Source organism: Hetaerina americana, unplaced genomic scaffold (genome assembly GCF_022747635.1).
Source record: "Hetaerina americana unplaced genomic scaffold, ioHetAmer1.1.p SCAF_5, whole genome shotgun sequence".
NCBI lineage: Eukaryota > Metazoa > Arthropoda > Insecta > Odonata > Calopterygidae > Hetaerina > Hetaerina americana.
In genome coordinates this window covers 77,715,666-77,738,485 of record NW_027287095.1, presented here as the reverse complement: position 1 = coordinate 77,738,485, position 22,820 = coordinate 77,715,666, and the positions used below count along the sequence as shown (strand labels likewise).

The following is a 22,820-nucleotide window of genomic DNA, read 5'->3' as shown; positions in this document are numbered from 1 at the left end:
ACTTAATCTAAATATTGTGGAATTCAAGTGTGTCTAACTGAAAATTCTTGGTGTGTGCTAAGCCATCAGCTGTAATACTACCTTGATCAAAAAGTTCCCGGAATAACCACCGTGTGGCGCTCCCATCGTTCCGATTTGAGTTCTGTTTTTTTTGTTAAATTGGTACATCTGTTGTTGATATTCCCTTTAAATCTTAGTGTCATAACTTGACATTTGCAAAAGTTACGTAGCCAAGAGTACATCTATCTCTGTGTGTGTTGGCGATTTTTTACAATTTCAGAAATGGATTTAAATTTGCAACAACGAACTTGTATTAAATTTTGCGTAAAAAACGGATTTAGTGGCGCACGGACGTTGGAAATGTTGGAAAAGTGTTTCGGCAACGATTCTCTAAAAAAAACGGTCGTTTACCAGTGGCACGAGCGGTTCAGAAGTGGTCGTGAGTCAATCGAAGATGATGAACGCAGTGGCAGACCATCGACATCGAAAGTCGGTGAAAAAATTGATAAAGTAAAAGAAATGTTGGTCAATAACTGCAAATTAACCATCAGAGAAATAGCGGAGGACTTGAACATTGCCTATGGATCCGCCCAAGACATTGTGGTTAATGATTTGGGTTTCCGTCGAGAAGCAGCAAAGTTGGTGCCAAAAGACCTCAATTTCATGCAAAAAAGAGACCGTGTTGACGTCGCAAAAGACATGATTTGCGAGGCTGAATCCGATCCCACATTCATCAAAAGGATCATTACTGGAGACGAGACGTGGGTTTATGAGTACGACACGCAATCCAGACATCAGGCAAGTGAATGGCGTTCACCAAATGAGCCGAGACCAAAAAAACCACGTCGTTTTCAGTCAAAAAAGAAGGCAATGCTGACGGTTTTCATGGATTACAACGGTGTAGTGCATCATGAATTTTTGCCAGAAGGCCAGACAGTAAACAAAGAGTATTATTTGGGCGTTATGAGACGTTTGCGTGAAGCAATTCGCCGAAAGAGACCAGAAATGTGGGCAGAAAACTCGTGGATTTTGCACCATGATAACGCACTGTTGCACAGTGCTATCATTATTCGTAATTTTTTGACGAAAAATGCAACAAATACCATCCAACAGCCACCGAATTCACCTGATTTGGCTCCCTGTGACTTCTTTCTGTTCAATCGAGTTAAAAAACCATTACGGGGAACGCGTTTTAGCAGCCGAGAGGAAGTAATGGAAAAATCGCAGGAAGCACTGATGGACATACCGAAAACCGAATATAAAAAATGTTTCGAGGATTGGATCAAGCGCTGGCATAAGTGTGTTGCAGTCGATGGGGATTACTTTGAAGGGGACAATATAGATTTAGATGAATAAACTTGTATTTTTAATTTTCTGAATAAATTCCGGGAAATTTTTGATCAAGGTAGTATTCTTTTATATTTTGGTATGATGAACTAATTGTATGTGTAATTTTATTCAAATGGATATTGTAACATTTTAGTATGTTTAAGGGCAGTAGTGTGTTGCGTTATAATCCCTAAATATTTCATAAGAAAACAAGAGCTATTTCCTGTTGTTTTTTAGTTGTTCCCATTTTGATGATTAATTTTAGTAATGGACTGACCGTAATCGGTTCAGACACCCATTCAAAATAATAATTTTCAGATTTAACCACTTATGTGTTAACTAGGAAGAGACCAAATAGGTTTATTTATTTATTTTATTTTGCATTTGTCTCAAATCAGCCCTTCAACCTTTACATCGCACATTGAACATTGATATAACAATTTCACAATTACATGAACACAAGCCCTAGGCGGAGGAAAAACCACCTAGGTGGGAATTGAACCTGTGACCTCTGGGTTGGCAGACGTGGACGTTACTCTGCTGCCACCAGGGCCGGCGAAGAAATATGTTATAAACCTGTTTGATCTCTTTCTAGTTGACACATAAGTGGTTAAGGTAGCCCAGAGCCAATCCCTGGTGAGGGAAAAACTTTACCGCAAACCGCTTTAGGCTAACTAGTGTGACTGTGTGTGTATTTGTAAGTACCCAAGTATGGTCCCTGGCAATAGGGTTAATTTCCTTGTAAATCTACTCTGGAGATATCCCCCCTGTGTTAGTTGCAATTGCAATATGCGGAGTAATTAACATGTGTCAATGTATAGAATCATAATAAGTTATTGGCAATCAAGGGTGCACATGATTAGTGAGTGGACACTTTCTGTGGGGTTCCTTTTTGAAATCGGTGGATAGGTGGAAGTTAGCATAATCTGGACTATCCTTGGCCCCATGTAGTGTTGGTGGGTGAGCATTCATTATAGTTGTCACAAAGTTAAATTATTAAAATTTTGGTTGGAAATAAGTTGATGTTAGTTGTAGTATTATGCAATTTTATAGCTCAAGTCATGTAGTTCTACTGAAATTTTTCTTTTCTTCCCTGGATCTTTAATTGTATTTGACCAAATATCATATCTGCCTGAAAAAGCTGGCCCTTCCCTCCCTCCTTCAAATTTCTAGTATTTCTGGAAAGAATGTGACTTTTGTGCTTAAGCATTCCTGCCATTATGGAATGTGAGCAATTTATAATAAATATTATACGTCACATTTGTACAAGGGTTGAGTGAGAAATATGAGTGTGAATAATGCAATATAGGTGCATATGAATCTTTTTTTAGGGGAATTTAAACAGTTTCATAAGTTATTATTTTGTCATTGGGTAAGACCATAGAAGACGTCATGATCAGGCGTGGATGGGTTACTTAATTATTGATGAGAGTTGTTCTAAGATCTTGACAATACATTAGTCCTAATTGACTTGCCTTCGAAAGGTTCTATTATTTAATTGCATTTTTTAATTATTAAGGTTCTATTTACTAGTTTCCTGATAATTGATCAATTTGCTTGTTTTCAATCTGATGCAGAGAATTGTGCGAACTGGGTGAATCTAATATTCCTGGCTGCCCTGCTGCTGGTCTGGGCTCTCCACTTTCCTGCCTTGACCTTGAAGAATCAGATGATCTTGCTTTGAGTGTTGGAGCAGGAGGTGCAGTTCCATTGCCTGAAGGGAGTGATCAAGGACTCTTTTGTCCCGGATGCAGTGTACGAAGGTGCCCTTGTGTGGAATGTAGTGTGAGCCACATGCTATCTTGCTGCTTGGCCTCGCCTGTTGGACCCCCTCCTAATTCATCTCAGCCCCCTCACCTTCCACAGAGCCCATCCTCCATCTTAGCTCCTTCAACTCCCCAGAGGATAGTTCAGCAGGATAATGTGTAAGTACTGCCATTAAATGATCAGTTGGCCATTGCATACGAATTTGAATTTTAATGGGTATTTAAGTGTGATAACTGTTTGAAAATCTGCTTGAAAAATAATTATGCTGCAATTGTAATAATTACAGTATGTACAGTTTGTAATAATCTTAAAAATGTATAACTTCATAATTATTATGAATGAGCCTAATGATTGAAATCCGAATTAGTGATAAAAACCATATCTCACACATTATACAATTATTGTAATCACTATTCCAATGCTTGACTTCATAGAAGTAAATAGTTTGCATTTCTAGTGTTCCCGAAAGTATTTGTTCGTATTGGCAATCTAAAAAAATAGACAGTATTAGCATCTTTTTAATCCAGTTCTTTTCCATCTCTTTTCAATAAATTGTCTGTGCTGACTGAACTCATTCAAAATGTATGATAACATCTTCAAAATATGCTTGTAAATGAATGCTACTTGGTTTTTACTTGACTTGGAAGTTAAAATATATTGGCCTATGGTTTGACTAACCTGTCTATGGTTAATCCTGTTTCTCTGCGTGCAATATTTCCACATGGTTAAGAGAATATGGTCCTAGGGAAGAGTGGGGCAAGGGAACTGGGAGCATTTTTAGAGGTGGATCTGTGAGACTAATAGGCAGCAGGTGTCAAGAGAAAGAGGAAGGAAGTGAAGATAATACTCTGATATATTCTCTCTTGAGATTTGGGTTTCACTTTGAAATAATATCATTACAATTATCATTTCCTTATTAAATTAATTGTTTAGGAAGAGGTTTTATGCCATTGTAGTGGTAAGAACATTATTAAATAGGAATGTCATGCAATCAGGTTGTTTTTGAATGGATTTTGGATTTTGAGAAGACATTCAGCCATATAGAGTGCACAAAGTTAATGGAGATATTGTGGAGGAAGGGAGTGAACTGGAGAGTTTGGCAAATTTTTCAAAACTTGTGCATGAAGCAGATAGCCCAGATAAGGGTAGTACAGTTTGGCTGGAGCCTGGGTTGTCCATTATTGGTGGTACATTTTAAAGTACATGTGTATGCTGAAGAAATGTTAATGGGTACCTTGGGATTCACAGAGGCTGGGAATAAAACTGGGTGGCGAGATGATTAGTTCAGTTATGTTTGTGGATGATCAAACAATAGTCAGACAGCAGTTTTGTAAGAAAGGGATTGCAGTTGTTATTGAGTGCTTTACAGGAACAAAGAGATTCTCTAGAAGTAAGAAAACTAATGAAAAATATTGGAGGAGGAATATTTTATATTAATAGTTCATATATTTGGCCAGTATTTTCAGTAATTAGAGGAAAAAGGACATTTTAATGGAGACATAAGGAGAATAGTTGTGTTTGTGAAATAGACATTTGCAAGAAGAGGAGTATTGATGAGGGATACATTGAGTAAAGATATAAATAAAAGGTTAGGAAAGACTTAATTATGGAGCATAGTGCCTTATGGTTTGGAGACCTGGTCTTTGATACAAGAGTATGACTTGATTGGAGGTGTTTGAGGTATGGGTGTGGCAGAGAAGGGAGAAGATTGCTTAAGAGAAAGAGAGTAGGCTTTTTAGATAGCATGAAGGCTGGCAGAATTTGAGGAGAAATGAAATAATGTAGGGCAATGAAAAAGAAAGATCTGGTGTTGGTGAAGAAGTACATACTCTTTAGAAACCTTCTGAAACCTACCCTTAATTAGGTTGAATACACTGATGATAGTGTATCACTTGTATATAGAATTAATGAGCATTTCTTATTGGTTTTCTTCCCAGTGTTACACATTCTTTGCCCGATTTGGCATTGCCCACTCAGCAACATCCTTGGCAAAGATCAGCTGGTGAGGGTAGTGAAGAGAACTCTTCTTTGACACCAATGGAGGACAGGATCTCAGTTGGACCACAATTGGATGTGCCTACTGAGGTTTTGGATCGACCAGCTTCTCCTACAGAAGAATCTCCTAGTCCTGGCAGTGATGATGGTGATGAGTCTGGTTCATTGGATGAGGGTGGGAGCTCCTCCACCCCCCCACCATCTCCAGCCACACCTCCATCACCCCCTCCTCAGCAGCAGAGTTGTGAGTGCCATGTTTGCACTGCACCACTGATGTCTCCAGTAAGTAGGACTTGCATTCTACATTTTGCTCCAATGTGATGATATGGTTTCTATTTGCATTGTTTAATTTTCTGTAGTAACTTAATGCTAGCAGGACTACTAGTATTTTTAGCTAGGACTTTTGATTCATACAGTTTCTGAAATAGATCATCATAGCAGAAAAATTCAAAAATATATCACTTTTAAGGAGAAAATCTCAAAACACCCATATTTTAATTACTATAATTTGCTCTAATAATATCTTAATAATACTTCAGAAGGTGAGATGGACAGAAATAAAAATAAGCAAAGTGCTAGGTATGGTGGGAGAGGAGAATAATTTTTTTAGAAAGCACAAGGAGACAGGTAAAATGGATTCTAAGCATATTAATTGGCAATGAGATGTCGAAGACTGTGTTAGAGGGAAGAATGTTGGGCAAGTGAGGAAAGGGAGAAAGAGGATATGGATGTTGAATGAATGGAAGTATATAGATAGAGAAGTGTGTTGTAGAGTAGGATGTTAGGTTGTGTTTTGTTGGGAGAGACAATTGTTTAGTAGCTTCTCTCCATCCAAAACTTTCCTCAACTGGTAGATTACCAAAAATAATAATACTTGAGTATTTCAAGATTTTTCTTTGAAATCATCTTTACAAATAAATAAAAAATCTATTTAAAAATGTTTACCCTTTTAAGTGTTACTCACCACAGATTAAAATTCTGTTAATTGGTAAATCATTGAAGGATAATTTATGCCTCAAATAATATTTTAAAAATTGATGCCATCAATAAAGTTGTTGATGAATCTTAGCTAATGTCAATGAATTGAAACACTTTTTATAAAGTTCAAAAATAAATAAAATTGTTAAGCTTCTTGTAAGTATTTGAATGTTTAAATGGAGTGTTGTGTAATTCAATCAATTATTGCAAATATTGATGAATTTTATGTAAAAAATACAAATAGAAAAAAATAGCAGAAAAAAATAATTTTCAAACATATGGCCCTCACTTAAATGGTTAATCCTATTAAAATTTGTTAGAGATTAAATGGAATAGTTGTCCTGGTGAAAAACAATTTTTAAATTTACAAATTATGTTGTTGTATGTATTTATGAAAATATTTAGTGTAATTTGTGATCCTCTGGATGTCATAATGACTTGGGTGTAAAAATGTAGAATTGACAAAGTTGCATTTTGGTGTTTTTCATTGGAGGTGAGGTAGCATTCAGTTTTGAAAGCTGTCAAAATACATGACTGGAAAAGGGGTGCATTTCAATAAATGCTGTGTAAACTTTTGATTATTCACTAAGCTAAAAATTAAATTATTTGTGTTCTATTTGTATTCTCTAGGTCGAACTGATGGACAACTATGGCTGTCAAGGTTGTGGTGTTCAGCAAGGTTCTTCCCCTCTTACCTCTACTTCACCTAGTGGATCCTCAACCTCCTCCTATGCCTCTGCATCATCTATCCCACCACCAGCGCCTGTAGTCTCCTCATCTGTCTCTCCTTCGTCTTCTGTTGGGGGTATTATTAATCTCCATGGAGGAGGATTCCATCTCTATCCTCACATCCATGGCCCTGGATTAGGTAAATTAATTTGTTTTTATTAATGTAATTAAGGTTCCCAATTACAATAAAGTGAAATATTTTAATTCATTAAAATTGTTTGTATTCCCAGATTTTTGTTTCATTATTCATTAGTATTTGGTTACATTTTTGTAAAAATATGCCCTGATTAAGTATTTTATTTTTGGTGCTTTCATTGTCTTTTAAATTGTAAAAATGTAGCTAAAACTTTGCTTCTTGTCACTAAAAATGCATAATATTCAAGACATATGCTAAGTCACCTGAGAATTTATCTATCATTTTACGGTCAAATCTCTGTATAGCAAACTCTTAGAATTCAGGCCAAACATGTTCAAAACAGAGAAATCATCTTGTACAGTAATTGACCATTTCTAACACGCTGAAATTCTTATCAGCTAATGATTGAAAAACTGTTAATTTAATGTATCAATGTTCTTTCACTCCAAGCAACAAGAAAAACTTCATTCCATTCTAAGTTTTAATACACAATTTTAATTTGGCATTAATGGAGTTATTTCCAACAATGCAGTAACTTTGCACCTATACTATTCTTATGATTGCGTGAAAACTTCTTTTCTAATTATAAACATCTTTTAACTCTAACCAGTCATTTTTATTATATGTAATACTAGAAAACTCGTCTATATATAAAATTACAATATATTAATTATAATATCCCTAAGATAAATAACATGGCTTAAAATTTGTTGAAATTTTCTTTCAATCAATTAGGTTTTGATGAGTGAGTTAAGGGTTTAATATTTTTTACTCTAATTTAAGAAGTCATTGCAACATAGATGCTAATAAATTATTATTTATAGCAAGTAATAAATGGCTCCTGTATGTGTGTTCTGTTTTGGAATGCTGATAAAAAAGTTATTATCATTGTACAAAAAACAAGTGAGGCAAATATAATGAAGTTACAGGTTTGAAAAAAACACACATCCAATAGACTAGATGGTATTTAGAAAAAGCAGCCTAAGCGAAATTTATAAAAAAGAGGGCTCAACTGCTCAAACATTTTAATGCAAATCCCTGTTACTCACTTCATTAGTGGGTCGTTCAAAAATTGCCCCAGAAAATACAAGAAAAAGGATTTGAGGTATCAGAAAATGTTTGCTCTTAGTGAGCCTCATCTCTCATTGGACTTATTAAAGTTTCAGCTATCCATCACGTGGTTTCATTTTCACTTTCAGAAGGCCATGGTTTCAAGAAAATTTTTGACAAGTGCAGATGAAAGTTTTTGATTTTCTTTCCCTTAATTCTTGTATCTTATTTGAATATGCAAATCTTGAGGTCTATAGAATTTTAATCTGACCCTTTTTTATAAGCTATGATGGTGTCAAGGTCTGACCTCAATGGTCTAATGGCTTAAAAAAAAAACCATAGAAATCAAATTCTGAATGGCCAGGCTGAGACAGAAGATAATGTGTTTGATTATTCATAAAATATTGATGCATATTTATGATTTCCATTTTTATGAACGTGCTTAATCATCACTTTGAATATCAAATGGCCACTGTGGGAGAAATATGTTGGCCTTACTATAAGTTATTTACATTAAAATCATAGGGCAATGAACTACCCTGTAGATTTTATCAAGATTCTCACCTATGCCATTTATTTTATTTCATACTTACTCTATATCGGTTTCTTGGTGGATTTTGTTGGAGACCCTCTTTGAATGGATATGATTTAAAATGCCTCCAGAAATGTAATATTTTATTAATGTTATAAGTTATCAAAAAATGCATCATATTTATAGATATAGATAGCCTTTTAATGATTTAATTATTATTAATAGCAAAATTGTAAAACATATTTTTATATGGAGAGTGTAATTTGTAATTATATTTCTTTGACTATTAGAATTAAGCGGAAGTGGGAAATTATCCATGCTGTCCATGAACCATTAGTTAATTCTTCGGCTGCTATGTTTGTTGTTAGTAACACTTTATTTGCCAATCATTTACCATACAAAAAATGTTCTTTTCATGATTCAATGAGGTATATGGTCAAGTGTTCTAAAATAGGCAATTCATAAAATTAATTTGTAATATTTATTTCTGTTTCAAAATATGGCTTTAGAAGAGAGTATATGATTATGTTATAGAAATAGGTGCTTTATTAAAATTAAGGTAAAAATTAAAGAAATCCTATTTTACACAATGATGAATAATCCCTTCCAGATTGTCCATGATGGTTTGATCGATAGGGCTGATGTGTTATAAACAAGAATTTTATACTTGTTGACATGTTTATGTTGAACTTATCTTTCAAATTTTATTTTATTGTTTAAGGGAGAGACACAAGCTGCTTATATCCCCATCTTTACAATATCCATCCATCTTTGCTCACCCAGCTTGGGACCAAGACTCCCCAGATAGGTGGCCATCCTTCAGACCAATCACATCAGGTTTGTAAAATTTAATAGCAATGACTTATATTTTATAAACTGCTGTTTCATGTTTCGTGCTCAATCCAGAATAGGATAAGTTTAGATTAATATTAAAAAACTATATCCTGACGGAAACATCTCTCTTGCCTCCAAAAAGCGTGAAGGATTTCTTTTCACGTCATTCAAAGATCCAATGTAGGTAGCTCTGCCTGGTTTTTAAGGGTGCTCCATGGTCTGCTATCATGTCAACTTGTGTCTTAAAGACACAACAAAACATACACTCCCTTAGTATTATGTTAACCTATTGTTGATTTTTGATGCAATACCTTATCTAAGATAGCTTTTTTTCCCAGAAACAAATATTTGAAAAAGAGGCACACAAGTTTCACGAGTTCAGACTTATCTGTTATCTCCACCCTTCAAAAAAGAACATCTGGCAATATGAAACATTCATCTGATTAACGTTTCCTCTGCTGCCTCCTGGGCTAAGTATCTCGGCATGAGGTTTGAGAGGGAATTGTGCATCCAAGTGCTTGCTCAAGGCCATCAAAAGTATAACTATATCTTTCGGGCATTCTAGAACAATGCACTGGTTAGCATTTGGTTGCTTTTTTAACCAGATATCATTAAAGAAAATAAAGATTTTGTAGTACTTTCGAAGATGTGTTTTGCGAAAAGTGGGAAGGTTTTAGGTGTCCCAATGTTTAGTTTGCACACTTTAAGGGAAATTAAAAATGATTGCGAGTGAAAAACTTGAGTGATGAAATAGGAAATGGAGATATGTCACTCTGTAAGGGATGAAAGAAAGATCATAGTAGTATGACTGGGTGCATATAAAGACCGGAGAACCTTGGGAAAAAATCTGCCACTTTTTAAAAAAATGTTCCAAATTTTATGGGGTTGGATCAAAGTTAATAATATTTTATTCATGAAGATATAGAGGCCTGAAGTCTGTTATCATTAATATCATATTCTACAGTAATATAAAAGTTTATTTAATCCAATATTAAAACCAAAGATTAAATGCATGTATTATTGAATAATTAACTTATGAAAACATCCAAATTTTCTATTTATGCACATTACTACTTAGCAAATATTTGGCAAAGTGTGACAGTATGAAATTCAAGTAAGACCAGCATTGTGTAAATAGCTGGTATTATAAATTAGCATAATACAATGATTCACTCAATTTTTTCCAAGGTCAGAATTATGTGTTAAGTGATAAGTGCAGGTTGGTGGTAGAACTCATTAATTTTTCATGATTTGAACAATCAAAAAGTTAGCACCCTCGATGTACATTTGTTTTTTTCGCAATGAAACTGAATTGTATGTCTTATTGCAAGTCTGTTTTTTAATATTCCACGACCTGATCAAGCCGCATAAATTCCTTTCATACCATTTGACTTTTAAGTTTTAATTTATAACTTTATATTTTGTTTAATCCCCCATTTGATGTGAATTTTTTGCTTTTAATTTTTAGCCGTCCACAGGAGGAAGTCATAAGCACCCGCTTTCTCTTCAGATGCCATTAGGAGCTCCACATCAAAGTCATTCAACAGCTCCTCTGCTCCTTCCCACTGTGACTACCAGAGGAATTCTCTCTGGTCCCCCTCAAGCTGTGTCCTTCCCCACCCTGGCACCTGGAATGGATACACTGCCTCAAATTGTAACAGAGTTCCATGCGACGAACCCTCCTTTCCCACCCACTCCTATATCTCAAGCACCCCCTTCTGCTGCAATGTTAATTCCTAAGACTTCATCAAATTCCCCTCCTCCTCTTCTACCAATATCCCAGTCACCTCCCCTTGTTATTTCTTCCTGTAATCAAGGTATTCCCATTGGTACTTCCGGTCATTCATCTGCTGCGACTCAAACCAGCCCTAAAATTCGTAGACTTTATTCTCCTGGTGAAGGTCCCTGGTGCCCAAACCCATCTGTACCACACTTCCAGGCTCCAGCACCCTCTACTCCTCCTGAGTCAATATCTCCTGTTTTGCCACCCCAGGCTCCTAAGCTGCATACCCTCCCTAATACAACTTCCCCAGCTAATGCTGCTTCAGTCACCAGGTGTCCACAGCCTTCCTCACCAATGTCTTCTCACTCCCAGCCTCAGAACACCCAGATGCGGCATTCCACCACTCAGACACACACTCCGAACCGCCTCAGTAAGTACATAGAATTATAATTGATAAATACTTTGTTGATATGACTATTTTCTTTGAAGTTAGTTGGTACTCTTTGAGTTTCAGAAAATGCTAGATAATGCTATGACAATAGTATAAAGGCAAACATACGAAGTTGGGCCACTTGAATTTCAGTTTCAGAAACTAGTGCAGTAACATAAATTAAGTTCATTTTTAGGAAATGGGAAAGCTTTTATGCTCAAAAATTAATATACAACCAAGCATTCTGTGAGATGGCATTTTACTTTCTTTAAACTGTTTTTATTTTTCATTTTGAAAATACAGGTTATGAAACTAAAGAGTCGTGAAAAATCCAAAAGAATGCATGTGAACATGTCTGTGAGTGGTGACCTGTAACCAATTGAATTTGTCAAGGTCCAAGCTCTTGTTAATTTCAGTTATCCCCTCCAATGAGCTTCTGTCATAGCGTTGTACATTCCAAATAACATCTTATAGTTGCATTCTGTAGATGAGTAGTTGTGTGGTTTTGACCTGTCAGCACTTCAAAAACATGTATTTGGCACAGTGATGTAAATATCCTGCCATATTGACTGTGATGGTTCAGATCGATAGGACTGATGTGCCATTTTTGTTTTGAAGTGCTGTAGTTACTTGTTGAAGCGATTCACCATCTTTCTTGAAGTGATAAACATACAATAAGGCCCTTATTTATTCCATCAATAGCCATATAAATTTATACTATTTCCAAAAAAATGAAAATTTTGGTGGATATTTAAATTTTTTATTGACCAATTTCTTCAAAATTCAAAATTGTCAAAAACAATTGGGCTGCTGTTTCTTAGTAAGAACCCATTTAGAGTACATGCAACGCTTTTAAGAGTTGTAATGTAATTTGTATGAAATTTAAAAATTTACCATAAATAATGATTTTTGCTGATCTTGCTTTAAAATTAAATTTTCAATTCCTTTTCCTCTTATTTGTCCTTTCTTCCTTACTTATATGCATTTCACTTTGGATGGCAAAGTTGTTACATGAAGACAATTTTTAACCAATTTTTGTTTATAAAGGAGAGCAAAATGTGTATTTTAACATCTTATGTGAATTGTATTTTCTGATTTTTTTGGACACTTGCCAATGCTAAATTTAAAAAATAATTTTGAGCTCTCTAATTGTGAATAAGTATGATAAGTTAGGTTTAGGAAGGGAGGGGCATACAGGATGCCATTGCAATAATGAGATCACTAATTGAGAGGAATATAGAATGCAACCAGGAGGTATTTGCCTGTTTCATTGATTTTGAAAAGGTATATAATAGAGTGAATTAGGAAAAATTAATTAGTATATCGCTGAAAATAGGAATAGATTGGAGGGACTGGAAGCCAATCCACAACCTGTACACGTCTCAGACTGCTCAGGTACGAGTGGGGAACAGGGAGTCTGGATGGACAGTGTAAGGAAGAGGTGTAAGGCAGGGTTGACTGTTATCACCAGTGCTGTTCAACATATGTGGAGGAAATTCTCAAAGAGGCATAGAAAGAACCGGAGGTAGGAATGAAAGTGGGCAGGGAATTCGTAAAATTAGTTAAGTCTGCTGATGACCAAGCTTTAGTTTGTCAGTCAGCCAAGGGATTGCAAGCATTGCTGAGTGAATTGGAAATTCAGTGCGACAGGTATGGGATGAGAATCAATATTAATAAAACAAAGGTTATGCGATTTTCTAGAAAGAAAAAGGCTGAACTAAACTATGAAATAGGAGAGCTAAAAATAGAGCAGGTAGAACAGTTCACGTATCTCGGAAGTGTTTTGGACCAACATGGTCATAGTAGTAGGGACTTAAGGAAACAAATTGCACTTGGGGAAAGGCTTTCACAAGGAGGAGGAAGTTGATGACAGGGGCGTTAGGTAAGGATATTAAGAAAAGGCTCGTAAAAATTTTGATGTGGAGCGTAGTTATGTACGGCACGGAAACGTGATCACTGAAGCAGGAGGATCGAAGTAGATTGTAGGCTTTTGAAATATGGGTATGGAGAAGGTGAAATGAACTGAAAGGAAAACAAAGGAGGTGCTTCTGGGTATGGTGGGTGAGGAGAGGGATTTGTTGGATGAAATCCTAAGGAGGTAGGAAAAATAGATGAGGGGCGTATTGATCGGCAGTGGGATGTTAAGGACTGTGATATAGGGGAGCATGTTAGCCAAACAAGGAAAGGGCAGGAATAGGATAGGGATGTTGGATGGGATGAAGGGGGGAAGGAATTACTCAGAGTGACTTGATGTAGAGTAGGTTGCTGGAGTGTGTTTCGTTAGGAGTCACAAAATATTTCTTTGGTAGTTCTATCCATGCAAAACCTCCTTTAACTGGTAGATAACTTAATAATAATAAATCTTAGAATCTTCATGGGTCATAAATGAAATGTGTTGCAAGTCCAGCATGCATGTCGTGGGCTTGTTTAAGGTTAAGACCTAAGGTGTTAACCTGTGAATGAAACCACTACATGACTCCATTAGTTATGGTGCAATTATATTTTTCAGTAGGTTTAAACTTTATATCTATACCAATCCTACCACTTAAGAGAAATGATTTAATAAGATTACAGCTGCAATGGTAATATTGAGGAAATTAAGTCATTATTAAAATTGCATGTATAAGGAACTCAACTATGCATTCTTTTTACCTGCTTATTTTTTCCTTCTGGATAAAAAAAATACAGCTTCAGATATGTCACAGGAGGCATCATTTCACTCATGAATCTCAAAAAATCAAGACAATTTTAACATTTATTATAAAGATAGTATAAGGTTGGTTTCTTGGTTTTTTTAAATGCCTGCAATAATATATTTTTGTCTTATAGCTGGAGTTCTGAGAAGTCTGCATGTTTGTAGTCATGACAATGGAACTCCCAGTGTGAGTTGTAATGGTAATTCCAACAACCAGTGTGCACCAATTCCTCCTCCATGCAATGCAAGCATACCACATGCACCTACCACAAATCCCTCAAATATGAGGCATCAAAATATCCACAGCAAGACATCATCTGGGTCATCTGGCCATGCTTGTTATCGAGGAGGGAAAAGTGGCGGTCCAGAGGCAATAAAGCGTGTTCCTGGGGGAGAATGTGAGTATGCTTCTCATTTGATCATGTGCTAAATCATTTAGTACTCTGATTCCCAGTGTGTGGAATCCCTCATTTTGTAGCCCCATATTTTATGCAATCCATGGACATTTTTGGAATAACTGATGGGTTGAATGTTTAGCATTAGTAGTAAATCATTTAATGTAACTTTATTCGCCCTCTCGTCTATTGTTTGATTTCGCCAGTGTCCAGGAAGTAGGTAACAGTGGGAAACATTTTTAAAATGTTCAAAAAACTTGAAACATTAGTGAGTTGAGTGGCATAATAAGTATGCTCCACATTGGCATTAAAATTGTTTTTTTTCTGCATCCTTCATTCTCTCTGATGATGATTTAGCATACTGTTGTTTCCTTGATTTAGTCTTTCTTGTATTCTAGTTGAGCTTAAACAATATGAAGCATTTCATTACTCTTGTTAAGGTTTCTTTATTTCTCTAAGCTAAGCCTCGCATGGTAATGTATCTATGCATATACTTTTATACAGCTTTGATAATGCCATGAAGATTGAAGTTTTCTCCTTTCTTCACACAATTGTGACATTTGGTTCTGTGATGCAGAACATGATCCAGATATACTGTGATGGTTTGATCGATAGGACTGATGAACCAAATGTCATTTGTAGGGAATCATTGTAGTTTTTGAGGCTATGTTCAGCTGTTATAAGACATATTTTAATGTATGTAAAAAAAGATTCAACATTGATATTGTCTCTTGTGTAATGCTTATATTTTCGTAATCGCAGGTCCTGAGAGAGTTGGAGAAAATGTAATAGATTTGGAAGATTCATCTAGCCAAGATGATTCATGCTCTGAGCGGTCAAGTTCCACGACAACATCCACTCAGAGAGATTCAAGGCACTGTGATTGTTGTTATTGCGAAGTTTTTGGTCATGGTGTGGTAAGATTTTTCTTCTTTTTTATGATTTGATTTTGTGATTGATCTAATATATATCCTTAAACTTCTAATATAGTAAAATCCCTGCTATAGTGAAACATCTTTCACACAAGTAAGGCTGCTTGCCCCACTGGGAAGAACTCATTTTGAAATTTCTGGCTTTGTGAGGTTGAGAGCAATATGAAAGGTAAAAGAAAGCATATCATTATTCAATTGTTATTTTAAATTGAGGAATTAAATTATTCCAATCCGTTTAAGTGTGAGGACTTCACAGTGAAAAAATTTATTCTACTATTGACAGATTTACCTGCAAGAGTAAGCAATAATGGTTGATGATTACATTTATATTGGTTAGAGACATGTTAAGTGATCATGGAACAGAGATGGAATAATACTAGAACATTGGAACACTTTTAGATGAAATGAATGAATATTAAAGGCGATTATGTTGTAAAATAACGCTTTTTTGAAAAAATTGTCATTTTCATCATCAGTTAGATAACTTTTAGGATCACCCTTGTAATGCCTTATTATTATTATTCAAAATTACTTTTGAATAATGAGTTACTTAATTCACCTTCACTTATTTTCTTAACTGTAAGCAACATATAATGACCACCTGTTTCATGTGAAAAGGAAATAACTCTGCGGAAAATAAATCTCTTTGTTCCAGGCAGGGTACACATGACCACTAAATATGTGATATTTTTAGTTACTGGTGATATGTTCAATGCATTTTAAATCACCAATTTTCTTAGAAATGTTTTTATTCATATGTCACAGTCCTTCATGCCTGATAGTGCATATATGCAAATATTTGCAAAATTACTTATTTTGTATTCTGTTGTTATTTTGAATTATTGAAAAGCAGCATATGTGAGACCAGTATTGTAATTGAAGTTCACTGTCTTTTCAGCATGATTCAGTTTACTACAAATTTGACTGATTTGCGTTAAAATTGACAATAGCAATGCTTCACACTCCCCTATAAATTATGATTCTTCAGGCTGAACAAAATAAATTATTATTTCAAATGACTCATCAATTAACTCCAAATAACTTTGAAATTGCAGCTTTTCTCCTAAAAAAATTGAATTTTAATGATTTTGAAATGATTGATTGAGGGGCCACCCTGCAGTCCATGATTTTGGAGAAATAAAATGTTGCATCTAAGTCGGTGGAAAACATAATTTTCTCAATTATTACGTATAATTCAAGGCATTATAATCTCATTGATATAAGGATAATTGAAGTGCTTTCTTAAATGTCACCCTTGCTGTATTTCATTTTGGAAAAATATAATTTCCATTGGAACATTACTAGCTATAGGGACTAGAATCCTAGTAATTATTTAGAAATAGGCTATCCAAGAAATTTGGGGTTGTACATGTTTAATGATCTTTTGAAATTTTATTTCAGCCATCAGTGTCTCCAGTCACTCGTAACTATCAAGAGATGAGGGAAAGGCTTCGTCTCATCTTAACCAAAAAGAAAGCTAAATGCAAAGCTGGTGCTGGACAAACAGGTCCTGCCAATGCCAATTCCAATGGGGTTAATCCCACTGCTCCATCTCAGTTAGCAAATGGTTACACTTCATCTTCTGGAGCATCTGCACCTGGAAGCACTGCATCCTCTGCCAATAGCATGTCTAGTAGTTCTACGTCATCACACTCAGCTCTTGGAGCTGCATCAGCTGCATGTTTAGCAGGAGAAACTGGTGACTCAGGTTAGTATCTACCCTTAGGATTGTAATTTTTTTCTGCCTGATTTGGCTACTCAAATGTGAGAAAACTTTACAATGGTTTATAAAACCTTTAGATGTCATCTTTGAATTTAAATTCACTTAAATCTTGACTTAACGAGTGTTTACAATAAGTATAAAATGACCTACTACGTCTATTGCTTGATGTTATCAATGATAATTTATAACCACCTAATAGCCTAATCTTGTAATATTCAGGATGGTATAGCTTCCGCTCAGGGTATTTTATCATACATGGTGGATAAAAGAATGTTAGCAATAAAACTGTGACTAATGGTTCCTATTTTATGCATTTTAAAGACCTTGCCTAACATTTATGGCATTCTTTTATTATTGAGGTCGGCGAAAGTCACTTTCCCCTTCTCACAAATTATGTTCCTGTTAATGGTGTTGCATTGCAATGGTTTTTTTATTTATGTATATGAGAAGCAACCTTTCAACATCGTTGAGAATATTTAATCATTGCATAGATACTAGTCTCTTTGTTTGAAGTATCCATCTCCTTAGTCTTGTCGGGTTCTTGAAGGAAAGGCCGATTGTTGATGCGTAGTAGATCAGCAGCGCTCACACCTTGTTCCTGATTTTCAATGATTTTACTTTTCATATCTGTTATTTTTTATTTTTATTATCTTTTGGCTTTCTTCTTACGGATTTTTTTTCAGGGTGAATTTTAAATCTATGCAAAAAATATTATTAAATTTTGCATAAAGAAATCACTAGTAATATGTTTGAACACAAGTTAGGAAAAATGCGTGATCATTAGTGATGCTAAGATGCCGGCCGAATGAGTCCCTAAAGACAAACTGCAGTAGCAGGCATGCAATGAGTCCAGGAATTCCCCTCTTCTTGGCCTTCTTAATGCGAAAAGTTGCTTGTTAAGGAAGTCATCTTCGAAACCAATATTTTTGCTCATTAAGGAATTTACTCACTGTGTGAGGTGCTCATTAAGTGAGGTTCCACTGTAATTGTATGATAATATATTAAGGGAGGGTTCAATATGAACATCCATTGTGTTAAATTTATACATTACTTTATATGAATGGTGAAAATTACTTGTCCTTTTATGTGACAATGAGGTCTATGGCTATGATTATTCGTGAAAATCTTCAGAAATTTCAATGGGTAAAAATCATTCGCCTTGACTCGTATCGTATGATTACAAATGATTTTAACTCATTGAATTTTCTGCTTTTAAATGCATATTGGCGGATGACTCCATTAAAAGTAACTATCGTAGCATCCTGTAGTTCTTTGAATTGGTGATTCTGTTTGTCACTGTGATTGAATTATAAGGAAGACATTGATTTGATATTTCAGCCTGAAAATTTGATAGTTCTCTAATAATAGCAGTGATACTTGTGCGATATGGATTAGCTGAATTAAAACTTAATCTAATTCATATTCTTTGAAAGTTAATATTTTAATTCTCATGCTAAAGTTAGGTTAGGCACAAAATTTCCGGCGAGTTTGTTTTCAAAAGGTAAGTTGTTAAAGTGTTCTCCTTCCTAGGGATTGGATGAGTCATTGTTGCAGTATGAGAATTTGCTGTTAATAAAAAAAATAGCTGTTAGTGGAAGTTAACCAGTGGTGCAAAAAAGATCATTTTGTAAATTGCTGTAAATAGATATAACCATTTAAAATGTAAATTTATTAGTCACAATGATATTATAAAATATTTAATTGCAAAGGAATGGGTTAAGGTAGCAGATCTTTGAATGCCAGGCATAAAATTTCTCATCAATTTTTCAATTTGTTTTTTTATCAATCTTATTAAACTTCCATCCATATGTAATTTGTACAGGTCCAACCAAACCTGTGGAAAAAGAAGATACAAGAGACCTTGAAGAGTTATTAGAGTTTATTGAAGGTGGAAGTGGTGGTGGTCCTGGTAACCAGAGAAGCTGCAAGGATGCCAAAAAGGCAGCTAAAAAAGCTAGACAAAAGCAGAAGAGGGTGAGAAAATTATATTTCATAAATGATGAAAAAAGGCTGTTATATTGAGTCGTTTAGAATGGGATAAAATGTCATATGTTACATCAAGGCTTCTCATTTAAGGTTCTTTCACAAAATAGAAATTGATCATGTCAAGGTAATGCTGATACCAAATTATTGTTTTGCTGGACATAATCAGGTAACTTTTTCCAGTATACACAAGCAATTAAACTACTTATTTTTTTTTAAAGAATTGTTGCATAGGCAGTCCATACCAGGTTCTTTAATTCCTTCTTCCGCAGGATCTTGAGACAAATTAGAACAAAAAATTTTATGCCATATCTGATATTTTTGCTAAGGTTGTTTTTGCACTAAAACCTCATATAAGATCATAATTTCCATGTCTGCAGTTAATTGAAATCCTTTTTTTAGATCAAATAATAACTATACCATTCCGCCCTTTATGAATGCAGTAGGCTCTTAATATACAGTTAACCCTGTGTGACAAACTCCTGAGAGCAGGGAAAAATTACTGTAAAGAGGTCATTTTGTACTGAAGGACTTATGCCCAGTTCTAATGCACAAAAAAACTATGACCGGATTAATAATAAAAACTGTTACCATTTACTTTAGTAGACATTTATATGTTAAGTCACTCAAAAATTTATGTAACAGTACCTAGTGAAACCTTTCAAAAAATGTGCTAGTGGCTTTCAAAAAATGAAGTTATGCTGCTGCTCCCTGTACCAATAAATCATCTAACTAAATGTTCTAACACACAAAAATCTTATGACCAGACCAAGATGAAGTGGACTCTTCAGTGGTTTACTCTCAACATTCATCACTCAGAGCAACAAGAAAAATGCCTTTCCATTCCAAGTTGTTATACGAAGCTTTAATGTGACATTAATTAAGTTACAACGGCATATTATTAAACTTGCCTTTATACCATTCTTATAATGGAATAAAAACATAAATATAGAAAAGAAATCAATCATTTTTATTGCATACAGTTCAACTAAACACTACTTTCGATGTAAAATAATAAAATATTAAATATTCTTCCTATGGCTCCTTTATCTTCTTGTACACATACATATACATGAAAAGCATGGGTGATGATGGACACCCCTGTCATACTCTTGTTCCTAACATTGTCCATCCAACTCTTCAACTGCCACTCATGCCTGAGCAGTCTGAGACATTTACAGGATGTGGGATGTGGATAATTTTTTTTTTTTAGTCTTGTCTATGATCAAGATAAGGCCTTGTCAAATCAAGTCCAGAAAGACCAAAAACTCTCTTTGAAATGTCTGCCTTTCACCCTCTTGTATACTTCTTGAGACTGAATCAGGCCTTAAGCTGTGAGATTTTGATTCCTCCTGTTTCTCCAGCATTTGCATTCTAAATTGGCTGTGGGCATTAAACTTCAAGGAAAAAAAATAGAAACAACTGTTAGGAAGGACTTGGATATGAGCCCCCTTTGGAATGATGGATTTAATTTACTCCATCTCGACCTCCATCTCCACCTGCTCGAAATCAATAGGATTTTACTATTTATAAATATTTCATACTTGTAACATTTTCTATGATCAATTACATTTCAATGGAATTACAAGTCATATGAAAAGGCATATGGACATGGTCATCTCAAAAATTGAAAATACTTTCTCTATGCTCATTATCCCATATGGTAAACTTCATAAATTAGAATAAACGTCACTCAGGCTAATTCTCTTTTTATTTGGTTTCAAGTTACAACTAGTTTAATATATGTATGTTAATTTTTAAGCCTTATATGTCAGGGATATAAGTTAATGTATTGAAAAATTGATATTGTTCTTAAATTCCAGTTTGAAGAAAAGATGAAAAAGGAGCAAGAAGAAGCAGAAAGGCAGCGACTGGAAGAAATAGCCAATAAGACACCCGAAGTGACAATCACAGTTGTTAATGCTCCTGGAGCTACACCTGTGATTCCTCCTGTGAAACCAGTGGCTCCTGCCAAAGGGAGTGTGACCATCAGTAAAAAAGACAATAGCTCCAAAGTTAATGCTGCTGCTGGGAATGAGGCAGTGAATGGTAATGCAGGCGAGGAGAGACCTGTTCCCCAGATGGTTACAATCAAGAGAGTCATTGAATCCAATGGTGCGGAGCCCACAGTTACTATAACTCTTAAGGGGGAGACACCTGACAAAGATAAAGTTCTCTTTACTCTCGTGAATGGGCAAGGTAGGCAGTTTTTACTATTGGCCACGCCTAGGATATTAATGTTGTTGCTCATTGTCATTGTTTACTATTTTATGATTGTTATACACACCCATTGTTAGACATACCTATGTTTTTTAAGTGAAATGTGAACATTTTGTTATAGACTCGTACATGGTTTGTATAAAAAGTATAGATGAAAGTTTCGGAAAAATAGATTTATTTCAGATGTTGCTGCAATGCCTCAAAAGTCTTGAACATGGACTCACTTTTGCCATTGACTTTTCCATGACTTGAAGACTCCCTGGTTAGGGAGATTCCGGAAGGTCCTAATGGGCACCTGTGCAAGCTTCTTTGATGGCACTTAGGGTCCTATGGTGGTGTCATTTACGGAAGGATTTTCCTTTTTGAAATAGAAAATAGTCTGCTGGTGCCAAGTAAGGACTATGAAGGGGTAGGGGAATCGTGGCAATACCATTGGAGAATGTCTTCGCAAGTAGATGGTCCATTCTTCTCTTGGTCATCCATCGAGGATGAGTTTAGTGCAGATCTTTCGCATTGTCAAATTTTCAGTGATAATGGTGTGCACTGTAACTGTCATATCAATGCCAATACAATAACTGTGATCATGCGCACGCTTAACCAACGGTCTAAATTCAGCACTTCAACACACGTCGGGGGAAAAATTGTTACTGGTACTTTTTATACAAACCTTGTAAAATAGGCACCTCATATGCAACCTTTCCACTTGCATGTCTCACACCCATCTACTTTTTTGATATAATCTCCTAGTGAAGGGAGCCTCAATTTCTTCCCAACCATACATGGTTCTATCTAACAGGGTTCAGTATCTAGTCAAGATAATAAATGTAGAATATTGTATTTTTCCTCATGCTTTTAGTGAAATGGCCTAAGTCATAACATAATATTTTGTAAAAAAAGAATTGGGTCCCCTATCAATGTGAATTACATCAATATATTTCATCATGCAGCCAAAAGGAAAGGGGCTATGAAATAAGGGAAGGTCTATTCGGCAACATTTTTTTAATAAATCGTGGAAAGCATGGACCAAAAGGAATGAGATCTCAAAGTGTGCATGGAGTTTGTTTAAATTGGCACAAATGCTAGATCCGGGCGAAATATGATTGCTCCTCAAGTCGCAAACAGTCACGTCTTTAATTTTACGTATTATCATTGTTATTATTCAGGTTATAATAAAAATACATTCAACCATTTTTATGATATTTTAAATAAGGTTTTAAATTTTTAATTGCATTTTATGTAATCATTTATTGATAGTACTACTCAAAAGTGAGTGGAACTTACATGGCTAATAAAACTTGAGGTTTTACCAGCCACGAACAAATTTAGATTGCATATGTGCATAAGAAGTTTAATTTTTGACAGTGATTTT

The 22,820-nt window shown here is 35.1% G+C and overlaps 1 protein-coding gene across 1 annotated transcript in view; it reads left to right on the top strand.

Moving 5' to 3' along the window:
- The window catches only part of LOC139694438 (protein FAM193A-like), a 57,608-nt gene that overhangs the window by 21,444 nt on the left and 13,344 nt on the right, over nt 1-22,820 (top strand). Inside the window, exons 8-17 of the mRNA XM_071593022.1 lie at nt 2,907-3,254; nt 5,034-5,373; nt 6,700-6,937; nt 9,238-9,353; nt 10,819-11,503; nt 14,333-14,596; nt 15,356-15,510; nt 16,927-17,233; nt 19,071-19,222; nt 21,055-21,430. Of these exons, the coding sequence (XP_071449123.1) occupies nt 2,907-3,254; nt 5,034-5,373; nt 6,700-6,937; nt 9,238-9,353; nt 10,819-11,503; nt 14,333-14,596; nt 15,356-15,510; nt 16,927-17,233; nt 19,071-19,222; nt 21,055-21,430 (2,981 nt within the window). The remainder of the gene's footprint in view (nt 1-2,906; nt 3,255-5,033; nt 5,374-6,699; nt 6,938-9,237; nt 9,354-10,818; nt 11,504-14,332; nt 14,597-15,355; nt 15,511-16,926; nt 17,234-19,070; nt 19,223-21,054; nt 21,431-22,820) is intronic.